We start from the raw sequence: 14,056 nt of genomic DNA on the forward strand, positions 1-14,056 counted from the left end.
TCTTTACAAAAAAAAATATCATGCTTCAGAACAAGGCCGAATCCAAATTCTTTGACATGGTTTCCTTGAGAATGTGCCACAAGTGCAATGTACATGATTTGGAATTGTATATCCATAATTCGGCAAAGTGTAAAACCTTGAATCCCTCTATCAAATGCACTTGTTTTTCATGCGGCACAACTTACTTCACTTGTCCTTTTTGCAAAGATTGCTTCTCCGACTCTCATGCATCCAATTTTTTAAAACACATGAAAAGATGTTCAAACAAAGATGAAGCTCAGAACCCCGTTTTCAAGTGTTGTTCCGAACAAACGACAGAGTTTGATCATTATTATTCTCATATCATCAAAAATCATTGTGGTCATTTGTGTTCGTTTTTAAAAAAACGCAAACATGAGGATAAAATGGATGACGAAAAAAACAACAAGAAAACGACAGGAGTGGTTGTTATGGAGGAAGGTTGTGATATTGGTGGTTTATTGATGAACTTAGAAGCTCTCACTGCTGACGTGCAGAATTTAGTACAAACACCATTTCCAATATTTGAATTTTTTGAGAAACTGAAACAATCTATGCCATATGTATCAAATCACTCGTGCGAGCATGAACAAGAATTTCACTTCCCTAAAGATCACCCTTTTGAAAGTTTTGAAGAATTATGTTGTTTTATGTTAATCAATCACTTTGGAATTTCTAAACAAGCATATAATTTCATGATTCAAATGCTGAAATCAACATTTAAAGACCGTCCTGAGTTGATGAAATTATTTGTGAGCTATGATACCTTGAAAGCAAGAGGAAATAATTTGAATCCCCAAAAACCCATGCAGTTCAATGATAATTTCATCCTTTACTCTGTACAAGATACTATTCGAAACATGTTAATGGATCCGTATTTGGTCAACCAATTATGTCTCAACCGAGAAAAGCATCAACAACAGTTTGCAACCAAGCAACCATTTCAATCTAAAATATTCAACAAAATTTTGGAGAAGTGTCAAAGTGATATATTCCCTCTTGTGATGCTGATATATGTGGACGATTTTGTAAAATTCAGAACAAAGTCAACATCAACATGTGGAGTGTACTCAAGTTTGTTGAATTTCAATAGCGACTTCATGAGAAAACTTGAATCTATAAGCTTACTTGGGTTCTCAAAAACTCACTGCGATTTTTGGACAATGACAAGCCATTTGATGAAAGAAATTAATCACCTTGATGGGGAGATAATTGAAATAGAAGATCCCTCTACAGGTGAGTCTAGAAAATTTCAGATTGTTGTTGCAGGGTTTTTATGGGACACAGTCGAGAAGATGTATTCCTTGCAACTCATGAAAGAAGAATGTAGCCGTTGTGAAGGAATTTATGATAATCAACATAAAACACCAGATTGTTTATTTGGAGCGTCTACGATAGAAGATCCAAAGTATGTCACGCATTTCGAGAAAAGAAATATATTTGAAGCAAACACTGTTATTAATAGCATCGATTTAAGATCAAATGACAGAACAAAGGACAAGGGTTTTAAACCCTTAATATGGGAAGAAATGCAATTCAAAGATTTGAAATTATCTAAAGCGAAAATAACGCAAAAATTACGAGAATTACCTGTTCTGCATATCATAGATAATCCTTTTTTAAAATATCCTAATACTGTGGATGCATTTCACAAAGCCTTAATTGATTTTTTCCATTTAGAGATCCAAGGAACTTTTCGAACCCAATTTAAAAGAACAATGAAAGCAATTCATTACTCAACAATCATGGACGATTTTTTGGATGTTTGTGAGAGAGAAAGGTTGCCGAATGGCAAAAGGATTACAATGTACAGTGATATTGACAAACTATCCGGAACAGAGATGCTTGAATTTATAGCAATAAGCGCTCCAATTTGGTACAAATTTCTATTCCTAAATACCAAATATTCAGATAATACTTTGGAGAAGAGACAAAAACTATATGAGTGTTGGATTTTACATTTGCAGTATTTTGTTCGATTGTTGCGGTTTGACCATACAGACCACGACTTAAAAGAAGCCGAGAAACTCTATGTAGCGTGGCGAGTTGCATATAGAAACTGTTTTGGATCCGAAAAGTGTAAATTTCCAAACTTTCATGCAGGCTGTCATATATTTGAGGATGTCGATGATATTGGTCATGTTACTTGGTTTTGGACTCTCCTCTATGAGTTAAAACATTCCACGTACAAGCAATTCAATGACAAAAGTAACAAAAAACAGCTTGAAAAAAGGGCTTCTGAACGAGAAATGGTCATGAAAGCTCTTTTTACAAAATATCCTCAATGCAGAAAATTGATACCAAGAGCAAAAGAACCAGAATTCAAGCTTGAAAAAGACATTTTTGTCCTATTTGAAACGGATCAAGGAGAAATGAACATTGCGTTCGTTAAACAAGTAACTGATAAGGTAGTTCTTAGTTCCTTGATCTTTGAAGTGAAACACATGGATAACGTTTCCTATATGTATCACCTCAAATGCATTCCACAACTAATGCTATCAGCAATAGATATCAGCAAAGTCAAGTCTAAATGTAGCTGTATTTGCTATTCATTGCCATCTGGGTTAAAGTGGCAATTGAATCAATTTGCATTTTGTTATAATTTTTGTAAATAAATATTAATTTTCTAAATATTTCAAAAATCAACAAGTCTTATTCAACAAAGTATCGATGAAAATAATTCGTGGTACTTTCATCCGAACCAATCCGAAGGTATTGTCCGTCGTTGTTATCATAATTAATTTCAATCATTATTTTGTCAATATTATTCTCCGTCCATATCTTGCCAGTGGTATTTCATCCGACAGTATTGGTCGAGCAGTAAAATATGTCATATATTCGTCGGTCAGTATTTTCCTCATTTACTTTTCCGACGGTATTTTGATGACCAGTATTATGCACATGTAATTGCCCTGTTGTATTATGTCGTCCTTGATGCCATGGTTAATATCCATCAGTATTTTAACCAGGGATATTCTCCATCCGTATTCGTCCAGCAGTATTTTAATCGACGGTATTTTTCGATGGTAGATAAACGTCTTATTTTTGACCGCACTTATTTTCTGATTACTCATGCGGTATACCTGCTTCCTTCTGCTCCTAGGTTACTTCAAGAAGATCTGACAGAAAAAATGTGTGAATTCAAAGATTCCCCTGTTGTTCAATTAATATTACACGATACTTTAACTTTCAAAGATGTGAATATAAACGTTCACGATGATAGTAGGTGCTATCATCCGTTGAATGAATTATTTCAAAAATTGAAAGCTCGGATGATGAAAGCCATTCATCGGAGCAAGACAGCCTTTTCAATGAATTTCCAGTACATTCAAAAGATACCACTCTCAACCTCTCATGGTATTTACTATCGGGCTGATCAAGTAGAAATATCATACCATCATGAGTGTATTTTGGTAAGCCTTTTGGATCGGACCGAGGGTCTACGTGGTTTTATATTACGGAACAGTGCCATTCAAGTCTTTGATTTAAATACGAGAGAATTTAAAACAATGATTAAATTTCCAACTCTGGATGCTCTTTGTTTTAAAATTGAAGAGAATGATGAGTTGGGCGGTGATGCATGGTTGGTGTGTTGGCCGAACTCGAGTTTGTTCAAGTGCGATTTATCGAAATTACTTTTGGAGAAGAAGGAAGAACGTCAATTTGAGAATTCATCTGAATATTGTATTTGGGAAAAGCAAGTTGGTTTCTCCATTATAGGTATTTCACTTGTAAGATCACAACATCAATGTTATGTCTTTGGTGGAAATACTGTTCAAGTGTTGAATTTGACATCAGGAGATTGCATGAGACAATTCCAAATGGAAGTCTCGCCGCAATGGATGATATTTGATGATAGTACTTGCATGTGGATTGTTGCAGATGGTTCTTATTCAGTAAATATTTATCAATTCCATAACGATGGAAATACATGGAATAGATTAACAACATTAACTCGTGATCTCAAAACGACCATGTTGATGGTTGATTCTGTATCAAAGAATATCATGACGATGAACAGTTATGGAACCATAGAAATTACCACAATGGATGGAAATATGATAAAATCGCACTCATTGAGAAAACGAACGTTTGGAATGAATATTAACGAAATCACTGGAGAATTATTAGTCAGTCATAATGGTGGTATTGACATTTTCAAATAATACTTGTTGGAAATAACAAGTTTCAATTTATCGACACTAATCAGACTCTATGAAAAAGTCTCCAAGATTCACTACAATGTGAGGACAGAACAATCATGTCACCAGCCAAATCAACATTGTCATCATCCACTAGAGGTGGTAGATCATCGTACAAATTCAACTCTTCTTCCACAAGTGGTAGTGATGGTAGATCATCGACCTCCTCATAAGAGTCATTGACAATGGCTGTAATGTCACCAACACTTTCATCATCCCAATATGTATCGCTCTCAGAAGAATCACAATCATCCTCAAGGAGTGGCATTGGATCATCATCCTCGTCATAAAAATCATCCTCCACAAGTGGTGGCGGTGGATCATCATGATGAACAGGTGCAAAATACTCACGAAGAACCTCGTGATTGCTCAAATAGCAACGGCTTGTGGCAGTCATTTTTGTTTTTTTCACTAAGAGCAAAGTTGTTTATTTGCTAAATGGGGATGTGGACTCAAGCTTTTTCCAAAATTTTTTGACAGTTTGCAGTTTTTTTCAACAGCCCTCCATTCAAAATATTCTTTATTTTATGAGATTGCGCACAATTTCACCAAGTCACACCTGTTTAAACCTGACTCGCCCACCCTAAATCAAACCGAACCGAAATCATTTTCAGCATTGAGCGGACTGGTCACAACCATGACGAAGAACCAGTATCCAAGCATTTAAGTAGGAGGTATTTTTATGTCGTTAGCACCATCAATACTGATTTGCCTTAGAAAACAGTTTAATATTAAGAAACCAAGAACGACATGATCACGATATGGATGATACGGATGAACAATTACCACCTTCCTCTCCATTCATGGAACCCCAAACAAAGAAGATGAAGAAATTTGTTTCAATGGAAAGTCCCGAATTTTTAAAGCTTCAACCAAGTATATCCCAACACAATGAAACAGCATTCATCTTTGCAACGGAAGAACAACAAGGTATTTTTGAGAGCCTAATCACTATTGAGGTGAGTTTATTTTTCTCAATTCTTAATTCTTCCAATGACATGATGATGGTTGAATCGAATAGAGGGATCCTTTCATCATCACCAATGAACAGATGCACGAACAAATTGCCACTGGGTTACGAGAACAGCACAGCATGATATCTAACGAAGAGCTTGACTGTGCCTGGTGGTCCTACCAGTCCGTTGTTTTTGAGATCAATAAGATACTTTGTCAAAGCGAGGATGAAGCTGTTGCTTCGATAACTACGAGTCTCAATAGCTTGAAACGTCATAGAATCCACACACCATATGATTTATTTTTGATATCCCAGAAATCTCTACCTCCCAATGCATGGGAATCTACATTCATGCGAATGGTCAATCATTTGTTGGACTATCAATTTAAATTTAGAAAAAACATTATTTTCCGAACGTAAGTAATAATACTTTTATTTACACTTTTGGAACTCCTTTGTTAAAGACAAGAAGTGGTTCAACCTGTTGAGCGTTCAAAGGTGGAAGGAACAAAGTTAGAAACAAAGTTGTGTTCTGTCTCTTTTGCTCAATTAGAGAATGCGATGGGAGCATCTTCATTGGTGTTTTTGAAATGTGAAGGACAGAGAGCAGAGAATTTGAAACATAAAGACCATTTTGAGTTAACAACAATGGACGGTATTGCTACGTTTACAACTTTTATTGAGATCATGTGTGAGCATGTATATGAATGCAAACAACAACTAGCAAAAGAAGTTAAAGGAGAGAAGGTTTCTTCATCTAGTACATTACCAATCCGATCCAAGCCTCTTTCACTTGAAGGCACGTTAAAAAGCATGAACATGGGATTTGGAAGAAATCGTCCTGTCTACAATCCAATTGAAGATGTATTTGATTCCATAGATGAAGGAGTGACAAGCCTTGTAGAGACCCTCTCTCCTCTCTTTAAGGTAAATGTTGAGGTACAACACACATCTGTACCCAATGATTGCATCTCTGTGTTTGCTTTCAAGAAAGGTGATCCATTTGTTTGGATCAAGTCACTGAGAGAACCATCTTGCTTTGTTGGGGTGTTTTATTGGGGTGATGAAAACTTTTTTTTTAAAGCGTATGCTTGCCCACTCTCCGTGAAATCAAATCAAGAACGTTTGTTGAGAAAAGTCCTGAATGACCATCGCAGTGACGACCCCAAGAGTCGAAGAGAACTCAAAAAAGAAGGGTCCAACAATAATTTCCAGCCTCAAAACCAATCAGCCTCGTCTCTTGACGTTTTCAACAAATTCGCTGAAAATCCAATGAACGAAGCAGCGTGTGCAGTGGAATTGGAGCAAATACTGTCCTTGTCCAACTTTAAATTCAGTCCGGAGTCAATGAGGTGTGAACGGTCGTGTGTGGGCTTTTATGGTCATGCATTGTCAAGGTTTCATAACACCTCTGTATTCGTCAAAATAACTGCATTCAGAGAAGAAAATGAGAAAGTCATGAAGAAGATGGTCCATCTCCAAATTTCCAAGTCGATTTATACCTTCCCAAATGTGGTCAGAATTTATGATTTTCAACAAATTCAATCCAATGAAAAATTGGTAAGGGTAGTTTATAATTTAATGAAACAGCACAATAGTGGAGAGTACGAACTGAAGAAACTTGTACGGTCCACTCAACCTATTAGCATTACAATTCAAGAACAGTTAATGTCGTTGGATGATGTGATGAATAAGAATTCTATTCGGGAATGGGTTGGAAAAAATTCCAAATTGTTTTTTATGAATCTCGTGAAGCAATGTTTCGACATTTTGTTTCAGTTGGATGCTTTGAATACAGATATTTCTCTTGGAAATTTAATGATTCGATTTGATCAAGATGGATGGAAACGAGCTGTCAACAAAGAGGAAAAGATGGCCTGTTTCATCCTTGTTGTTATCGATTTCAACTCCTCATTGTTATTGAGAGAACGTGACGTTAATTCCATTCAATCCTCTGAAAATATGTATCGAGAAGTTATTCTCGATCAATCTGTGGATTATGTTTATAAATATCCATATTCTGATCCCAGTTTTGAAATGAAAGAAGTTGATATTTATTCAATGGCTGTGGTCATTGTGAATTATTTATACCACATTACATATGGAAAATCATTTAAATCAAAAGTGAAAGAACATTTAGAGTCATGTGAACAATATCGAATTGAAATGATAGATTTTTTAATCGAACTCAACCACCTGCTTGATCCAGATTGTGTCAAGCTCGTTGAATTATTGAAATACATGTTGGGAACAACTGAAGAAAGGCCATCATTGGAAAATATTAAGGCCACGCTTCAAAAGATGGAATTCCTTGGTTTTAACAACTTCGAAACACCATGAAGTGCTGAACATACAAGCTAACCCTTAAGAAACATTTCAAAAGAGCTCGAGTCTAGAAACTCATACGGAACAAGTTGAAAACTCTAGACTGGCTGCCAGTTCCAGAAAGGCTCTGTTGATAATTCAGCAATTTGTTTTTTTTTGATTCCATCTCATTAACGTCTCCTTTTATACTGTGTCTCATGTACCAAAACAACGCGCATTAATGCTTGACTCACTTCTTGGGGGGAGTACACATATTTCATGATCTTCTGCATGAATGATGTTCAAGAGCTGATTATAAATTTTTAAAACACAAGTAAGGGAGCATTAGTTTCAAAAGATTCAACTTTTACAAACAAAAAAATGACTCAATCTCACTCACAGAGTTTTCTCCCCCAGACGTGTCATCCATTGAAAATTGCCAAATTCGTTACTACTTCTAATCGGAAGGAATGGAAAGTTTATGAAAATCGTTGGGAAGCGTTACAATATGAAGAGAAGAATAACAATTCCGAATCGGAAGAATGGATATCCATACTTTCAAAAATCATTCCATCGGAACAGTATCTATTTCATCATCATCAGGATCATGTGGGTTCTTCTTCTTCTCAAGAAGATCATTCTTTGGGTTTAAAAATTGGAACGTTTAACGTCATGTTTAATTTAGTACCGTTTTTTATCAAACCTATCATTCGGTCGAGACAACGTTTCGCACACACTGTTCAATTATTGAAACAAGAAAATTTTGATATTTTGGTGTTGAATGAAGTGACTGGAGATTTTTTGAAAGTGTTGCAACAAGATGAATTTTTCAAAACTAATTACTATTTTAGTGATATTTTTCAAGTTGAAAATGATCAACAATTTCAGAACAAGTTGAAAACGAGTGATACTTTGAATGAATCATTGGGAAGAAAGATGGGAAATTTAATTCTCTCGAAATATGCTCCTGATTACATGTATATGGAATTGAAAATCCATGAAAGTCGTCCCGTCATTTATGCCTTCTTTTCACATGCTCCCAAAACGCATCCATCCAATAGTACTTCAAGTATCAATCTGTCTCCAACTTCACAATTGTGTGTGATTGGAGTGCACACAACTGCCACGACAGAATTTGCACAAAAACGACGACATGAATTATTGGCCATTGCTTCTCATCCATTGCTACAAAGAGCTATTCACAATGATGACCAAGTTTCCAATCATGATTCCAAGAATAGCTCTAAATTGGATGTTATTTTAATGGGCGATTTAAATTTACATGATGAAAAGGAAGATGTTGTCATTTCTGACATGAATTTTATTGATGCTTGGAGTGAAACACGTACTTCGAAAGGTTACACATTTGATTCGAGTGTGAATGATTTGGTACGATGGATGTTTTATGGAATGGAAATTCGAAGAATGAGATTGGATCGTATTTTAATACACAGATCAAGTTTGTGTGTACCGGCTTGCAAGGTCAAAATATTTGCTAATCGTCCGTTACGGGAGTTGTTACTTAATAATACGGAAAGGAATGTTCAACCAAAAGCTTTATTGAATCATAATTACAACAATATTCAACATCACCAGACAAAGTGGAAAGTACCGTTATGGTGGAAGATAATTAGGTTCTGTTTAACCACTTCCACCTTAATGAAGGTAGACTCTGGGTATGATTACTTGTTTGCTTCGGATCATTTTGGATTGAAAATGAGAATTGTTCGATGTGATCATGAGCATGAGGGAAATGAGTTGAAACGACAAGTATTGGCAAGCCAAAACAATTATTGTGATTTTGATGAAACCAGTGGAGTGGATGAAAATGATCATGACGGAATGGAGAATGGAGCGCCTTTTTCAAATCATCGGTCTCGAGTGGTTGTGGCAAGCCTCATCCTTTTGGGGTTGGCCTTGTTGCTTGTGAAATGTATCTTGTAAAGTGCAATGCAATTTATTAGATTGACTTTGTTCTTGTGAATTAATTTCAAAAATAAATTTTACTGTCCAAGTTGGAACACACCACAATCATGCTCAATCTCAACAAGATTTACAAGTGAAGATTGAACTCCACACAATTCTTTTGCTTCACGTTGACTTGTGAAATTTCCTCTGAGATCTAATCGTGTCAAGTTCATTAGATTTGTTGTTTTTTTCAACAATGCCAAAGTCTCATAATTGAAATGTACATTTTGTAATTTCAAAATTCTCAAATTGGTCCACTTTTCAGGATTACTGTTTGCAATTATTTCAATCGCATGATTGATATTGGAATTGGAGGAGAGGTCCAAACTTGTCAATGACTGACCCACCGCTGAAAATAACAATTCATAATTCATTTTGTTTCCGCTCACATCCAATTCTTGCACGTGCTCTAATAATGGTTTTTTCATTAGAGGTGTATAGTTTCGTGACGATAACTGTGTTTGACGCAAATGTAAATATTTCAAAGTGTGACCTAATACTTGAAATATTCTTGCAGCCGTGTCCCAACTCAGATAACAATGATTTAAATTCAAGTAGGTCAGATGTTTTAACTGAGCTTTCAACAATGCCTCTCTCCCATATGTACTAACATGATTATTAAATAATGTAGGTTTGCATGATAAATCCAATATTGTTAATTCGGGAAAAAAACAAAAGAAATCGGACTTGTCATCTTTGAGATGCTCATCATTCAAACCGCCCATACACAATTCACGAATATTTTTGAAATATCCTTGTTGGCAACACTTGTAGAAGGCTAGAAATCGAGATGATCGTTGTTTCAAATCCACACCATCTAGTTTTTTAATAAATCCCAAATGAGGTTCAACAACAACAGTATCGGAATGGTGTTCTGTTGTAGAAATAATATTTAATTGTTTCCCTATAATGATATCATTCCAGTCATGACACACCTTCCTCACATTTGCAAATAACCACAGGTCATCCAAAAATTGAAAGATATGAAACGCAAGGATCTCAAGAGGCAACTCTCGTAGTGAGAGATTGTTCATTTTTTTTTGAATGCAATTTCAAAATGTTTTTGCAAAATTTGAAATATTAAATTGCTGCAGAACAGAATATGGTTGTCGAACCAACCAATCATCATGTTGTTTATGTGGACAATATCTATTGTTAATTCTGTAACACTGTTGGAGCGGTTTGTTGTTGGAGCGTCTGCAGTTGTTGTTGAAGTTGATTCGCACGCTTTGTGAAGAATTTCAAGTAGGCCTGTGTGACTTTGATATATCTGTCATAGGACATGTATTCCATGATTTGCTGTTTGGAATATTTCTCATTGATAGATGGCCAATATTTGATTAAGGATTGAACGCATGCCTTCCTGAGAAAATGATATGGAGAGGAACGGTCGAGGAAGAATGATTTTTGGAATTCTAACACATTTTGCTCGTTCAGTCCATCCACAATAATTTCTTGACATTTCACACTAATGGGATTGTTGATATCCATTGAATAGAAATTCCATCGAGTCAAGAAGCTAATAGCATTGTTCTTGGAAAGCTCAACTTTGTCCGTGTACAGATATCGAATAAATTCCTCTTGGGCACGAATCTCATTTTCATCAGCATCTAAGCCAAATAAACAAATTGTCATCATTGCATAAAGATCAAAAGTGGATGCGTTGTGATAAACATTGAAGGCATGCATTTTCATGGTACTTACATTCATAAATTTCAACGCGTCGAGAGTCCATATCTCCCATTCCAGATGTGAATTTAAGCTTGAAAAAGTCGCATTTCACAGCAAGGATAGCCTTGTGAGCATACAATACTCTGGTACCTTCCTTGTTGAGTAATAGAGTAACATCTCCCATGGTTCCTTTTGATTGTTGAGCCTTGTTAAATAATTGCTCTAAATTTGTAGAAAATGATGAGGGTGGAACTGAAATATCGCTCGAACCAAGACAGTGATAATTCTCTCCAAATGCCAGAGTCTCTATTAAGGCTTCCTTGGAGAGCTGGCTAAAGTTAGCAATTTCGTTAATAGTATAGGTCTTCTCGATTTTTCGGATTAATGCAATACAGTGTCTATACAAGTTGATGATTAATGGATGTTTTTTGAGAACCTGGAGAGTCTCCAACACGTTGACCACTGTGGTATTGGTGATGGAGGAAAGAATCTTTTGTAAAATTAATTTGATAAATCGAGTGGTGTTTGAGGCGTCCTGAGAGGATGAAGAAAAGTCTAGACCACTATTTTCTGTAATCCACTGTATAATTTTGAGGTCTTCCTGTATTGAGGTTGGATCTCTGTCGTCTACCACATCTGTACAGATATATGTTAAAAGTTTTAGAATGGAATTGCTTGAAAGGGTAGCAATAGGTGATAAATCAATGACTTTCATGGTTTGATCTTGACCTCCAGATTTTCGCTTTTTGGTAGGAGGCTCTGTAGAGCTTGAACTGCATTCTTCTTCGGTGACCTCCTTTGAATACTTTTCTAGGAGTGGAAAACGTATTAAAACAAAGTCGTAGAGAATGGGGAATTTCTTTCCATCGCTACAAATAATGAATGAATCAAGAAGAGGAGCCAAATTCGAGTCGTCAAAGTTTAACATCTTTCCGAAAGTGTCATCGTAAATAGCTTCATTGTACTCTCTATCTTCGGCCTCCACCATTAAGGTATCCCTGCCACAATAAACAGCCTTGACACGATGTTTGAACGTACGCGTAAATTTGTCAACTCGCTGACCTTCTCCAGTCCCCAGTTGACCACACTTGTTAGATCCTGTCAAGAACATTTCCATCTTGTCTGTGATGGCGATTGAATAATACGAGTAGCAATAAAGCTCCTGAACAAAATGATGACTGAGAGAAGAGGCCGAAATGGGAATGTGTGTAAAAGTAAAAAGTCTTGGTGTTGGCTCTCCACATGACAACTGTCCGTCACCATTTCTACCACAAATATAAATTTTTCCACTCAGAGTCAAAAAAGCAGAGTGATGGAAGCCACATCTTATTTGCTTAATGGTCTCGTTGAGGGGAGTATCGATTTTGACAGGGCTATTCACGCTTTGCCGTCCTAGTAGTTGTGGATCAAAGCCAAGCTGCCCATTCACGCTCGTACCAGAGCCATATAGGTCTCCTGAAGCAGTTAAAAAGAGCGAATGAAATTCTCCACACTCTATCTGTGTAATATTAAGTCTTGAAAAGTTTGTTTTGAGTGGTTTGAATGATTTGACTTGGAGAGTATCCACTCCAAGGCCACACTGACCTCTTGAATTGTCTCCACATGAATACACTCCGTCAGTGGTTTTAATAAATGTAAATTCTGACCCACACGAAGCAAATAAAACTTTTCCAGAAAATTGAGCAATAAGACGAGTGGGAGAAGGGTAAATGTTTGCTGATGGAAGCGACATTTGTCCAGATTTGTTTTTTCCACATACCCACACATTGTCACTGGGTTGATCTGTAATGAACATGGTATGGTATCGGCCACATTTCACATCTCGAATTAATTCTTTGGGTATTCCATTCATGCTCGATTCTACCATTTTGAAAATTGGAAATACTTTTGTTAGGTTTCCCTAATGTAGGACGGCATAGTAATAATATCCACAAGCCATGATTTTAATGTTGGATTATTAATCAAATTATACAAGGCAACGTATGAATGTGTCCAGGTTTAGAAATTAGAGTAAAATAATCGGCCAAAATATTTACGGAATTAATGGATTTTGAATAAATACGGCTCCATCACTGCTTGATTCAGTATTGTTGAATAACTTACCATTGCAAGCTGACCATAATTATTCTTTCCACATGCATAGATTTGATTGTCTTTCGTGACAACCACAGTATGATAATGTCCACAAGCCATGATTTTAATGTTGGATGGTACAATGGCAGGGTTGTTCATTCTTGTAAAGGATGTAATCTTTGAACTATCAGAAACAGCGTTTCCAATTCCAAGCATACCAAATGCATTACTACCAGTTACATAGAATGACGAAGAATCCTCGTTGGAACCTGTAGTAGCATTAGTACTAGAATTACTGCTGCTTGCTTTTGTAAATGTAAGTTGCATACTTTCTTCTCCGTACAACTCATCATCGCTGGACTCATCAAACCTCTGCATTTCTTCAAGCTTTCTCTTGGAGGGTGTATAGGGGGAGACGGGTTCATCATAGCCTGCATCAAACGATGGGTCCACTGATGATATCAGAAGGTTACTAGCGCTTCTAATAGCTGCGGACTTGCTATTGCAAGTACTTTCCGATGATGAGCCTGCTGCTACTTGCTGTGTACTTGATGATTGGACGAATCGGGTGAAGAGATGAGAAGATGGCAGTGATTGGGTCGGGGTTGTTCGTTGATCATCATCTCCATCATCTTCATCGTCATCCAATAAAACAATTTCCGGTTGTTGTGCGGGAAGCATGTTGTTCAGTAGTCTCGCTGGTTTGTCGTTTTTGATTTGGAAACTTGCCACTGCGTGATGGAAAAATGAAGGCGATTTCAATTCGACTTATTTTTTTTTTGAATGGTACCTCTTCAGTTTGGCGTTCTTGTTCTTTCTAAAAACTTTGCAGACAAAATCATTTGTTGCTCCATCTAATGAGATT

At 36.4% G+C, this 14,056-nt stretch overlaps 7 protein-coding genes across 7 annotated transcripts; 4 read left to right on the plus strand and 3 right to left on the minus strand.

The window, feature by feature from the left end:
• Positions 1–404: 404 nt before the first annotated feature.
• C9374_012322 (uncharacterized protein) lies at positions 405–2,633 on the plus strand (the record flags this gene model as incomplete). Its single annotated transcript, XM_044688076.1, has 1 exon — positions 405–2,633. One exon carries the CDS (start codon positions 405–407, stop codon positions 2,631–2,633), a length of 2,229 nt encoding a protein of 742 aa, XP_044542393.1.
• Positions 2,634–3,329: 696 nt separating this feature from the next.
• Positions 3,330–4,184, plus strand: C9374_012323 (uncharacterized protein; the record flags this gene model as incomplete). The annotated part of the gene is made up of 1 exon (XM_044688077.1): positions 3,330–4,184. One exon carries the CDS (start codon positions 3,330–3,332, stop codon positions 4,182–4,184), a length of 855 nt encoding a protein of 284 aa, XP_044542394.1.
• A 40-nt stretch (positions 4,185–4,224) lies between these two features.
• Positions 4,225–4,617, minus strand: C9374_012324 (uncharacterized protein; the record flags this gene model as incomplete). Its single annotated transcript, XM_044688078.1, has 1 exon — positions 4,225–4,617. The coding sequence occupies one exon, from the start codon at positions 4,615–4,617 to the stop codon at positions 4,225–4,227; it is 393 nt and encodes a 130-aa protein (XP_044542395.1).
• A 364-nt stretch (positions 4,618–4,981) lies between these two features.
• C9374_012325 (uncharacterized protein) lies at positions 4,982–7,515 on the plus strand (the record flags this gene model as incomplete). Its single annotated transcript, XM_044688079.1, has 3 exons — positions 4,982–5,179; positions 5,242–5,591; positions 5,640–7,515. 3 exons carry the CDS (start codon positions 4,982–4,984, stop codon positions 7,513–7,515), a joined length of 2,424 nt encoding a protein of 807 aa, XP_044542396.1.
• A 345-nt stretch (positions 7,516–7,860) lies between these two features.
• Positions 7,861–9,423, plus strand: C9374_012326 (uncharacterized protein; the record flags this gene model as incomplete). Its single annotated transcript, XM_044688080.1, has 1 exon — positions 7,861–9,423. One exon carries the CDS (start codon positions 7,861–7,863, stop codon positions 9,421–9,423), a length of 1,563 nt encoding a protein of 520 aa, XP_044542397.1.
• Positions 9,424–9,482: 59 nt separating this feature from the next.
• On the minus strand, positions 9,483–10,481 carry C9374_012327 (uncharacterized protein; the record flags this gene model as incomplete). Its single annotated transcript, XM_044688081.1, has 1 exon — positions 9,483–10,481. One exon carries the CDS (start codon positions 10,479–10,481, stop codon positions 9,483–9,485), a length of 999 nt encoding a protein of 332 aa, XP_044542398.1.
• A 121-nt stretch (positions 10,482–10,602) lies between these two features.
• On the minus strand, positions 10,603–13,872 carry C9374_012328 (uncharacterized protein; the record flags this gene model as incomplete). Its single annotated transcript, XM_044688083.1, has 3 exons — positions 10,603–11,057; positions 11,152–13,018; positions 13,222–13,872. The coding sequence occupies 3 exons, from the start codon at positions 13,870–13,872 to the stop codon at positions 10,603–10,605; spliced, it is 2,973 nt and encodes a 990-aa protein (XP_044542399.1).
• Between the last annotated feature and the right edge of the window lie 184 nt (positions 13,873–14,056).

The sequence above is a fragment of the Naegleria lovaniensis genome (assembly GCF_003324165.1).
Source record: "Naegleria lovaniensis strain ATCC 30569 chromosome Unknown tig058, whole genome shotgun sequence".
Classification (NCBI taxonomy): Eukaryota; Heterolobosea; class Eutetramitea; order Acrasida; family Naegleriidae; genus Naegleria; species Naegleria lovaniensis.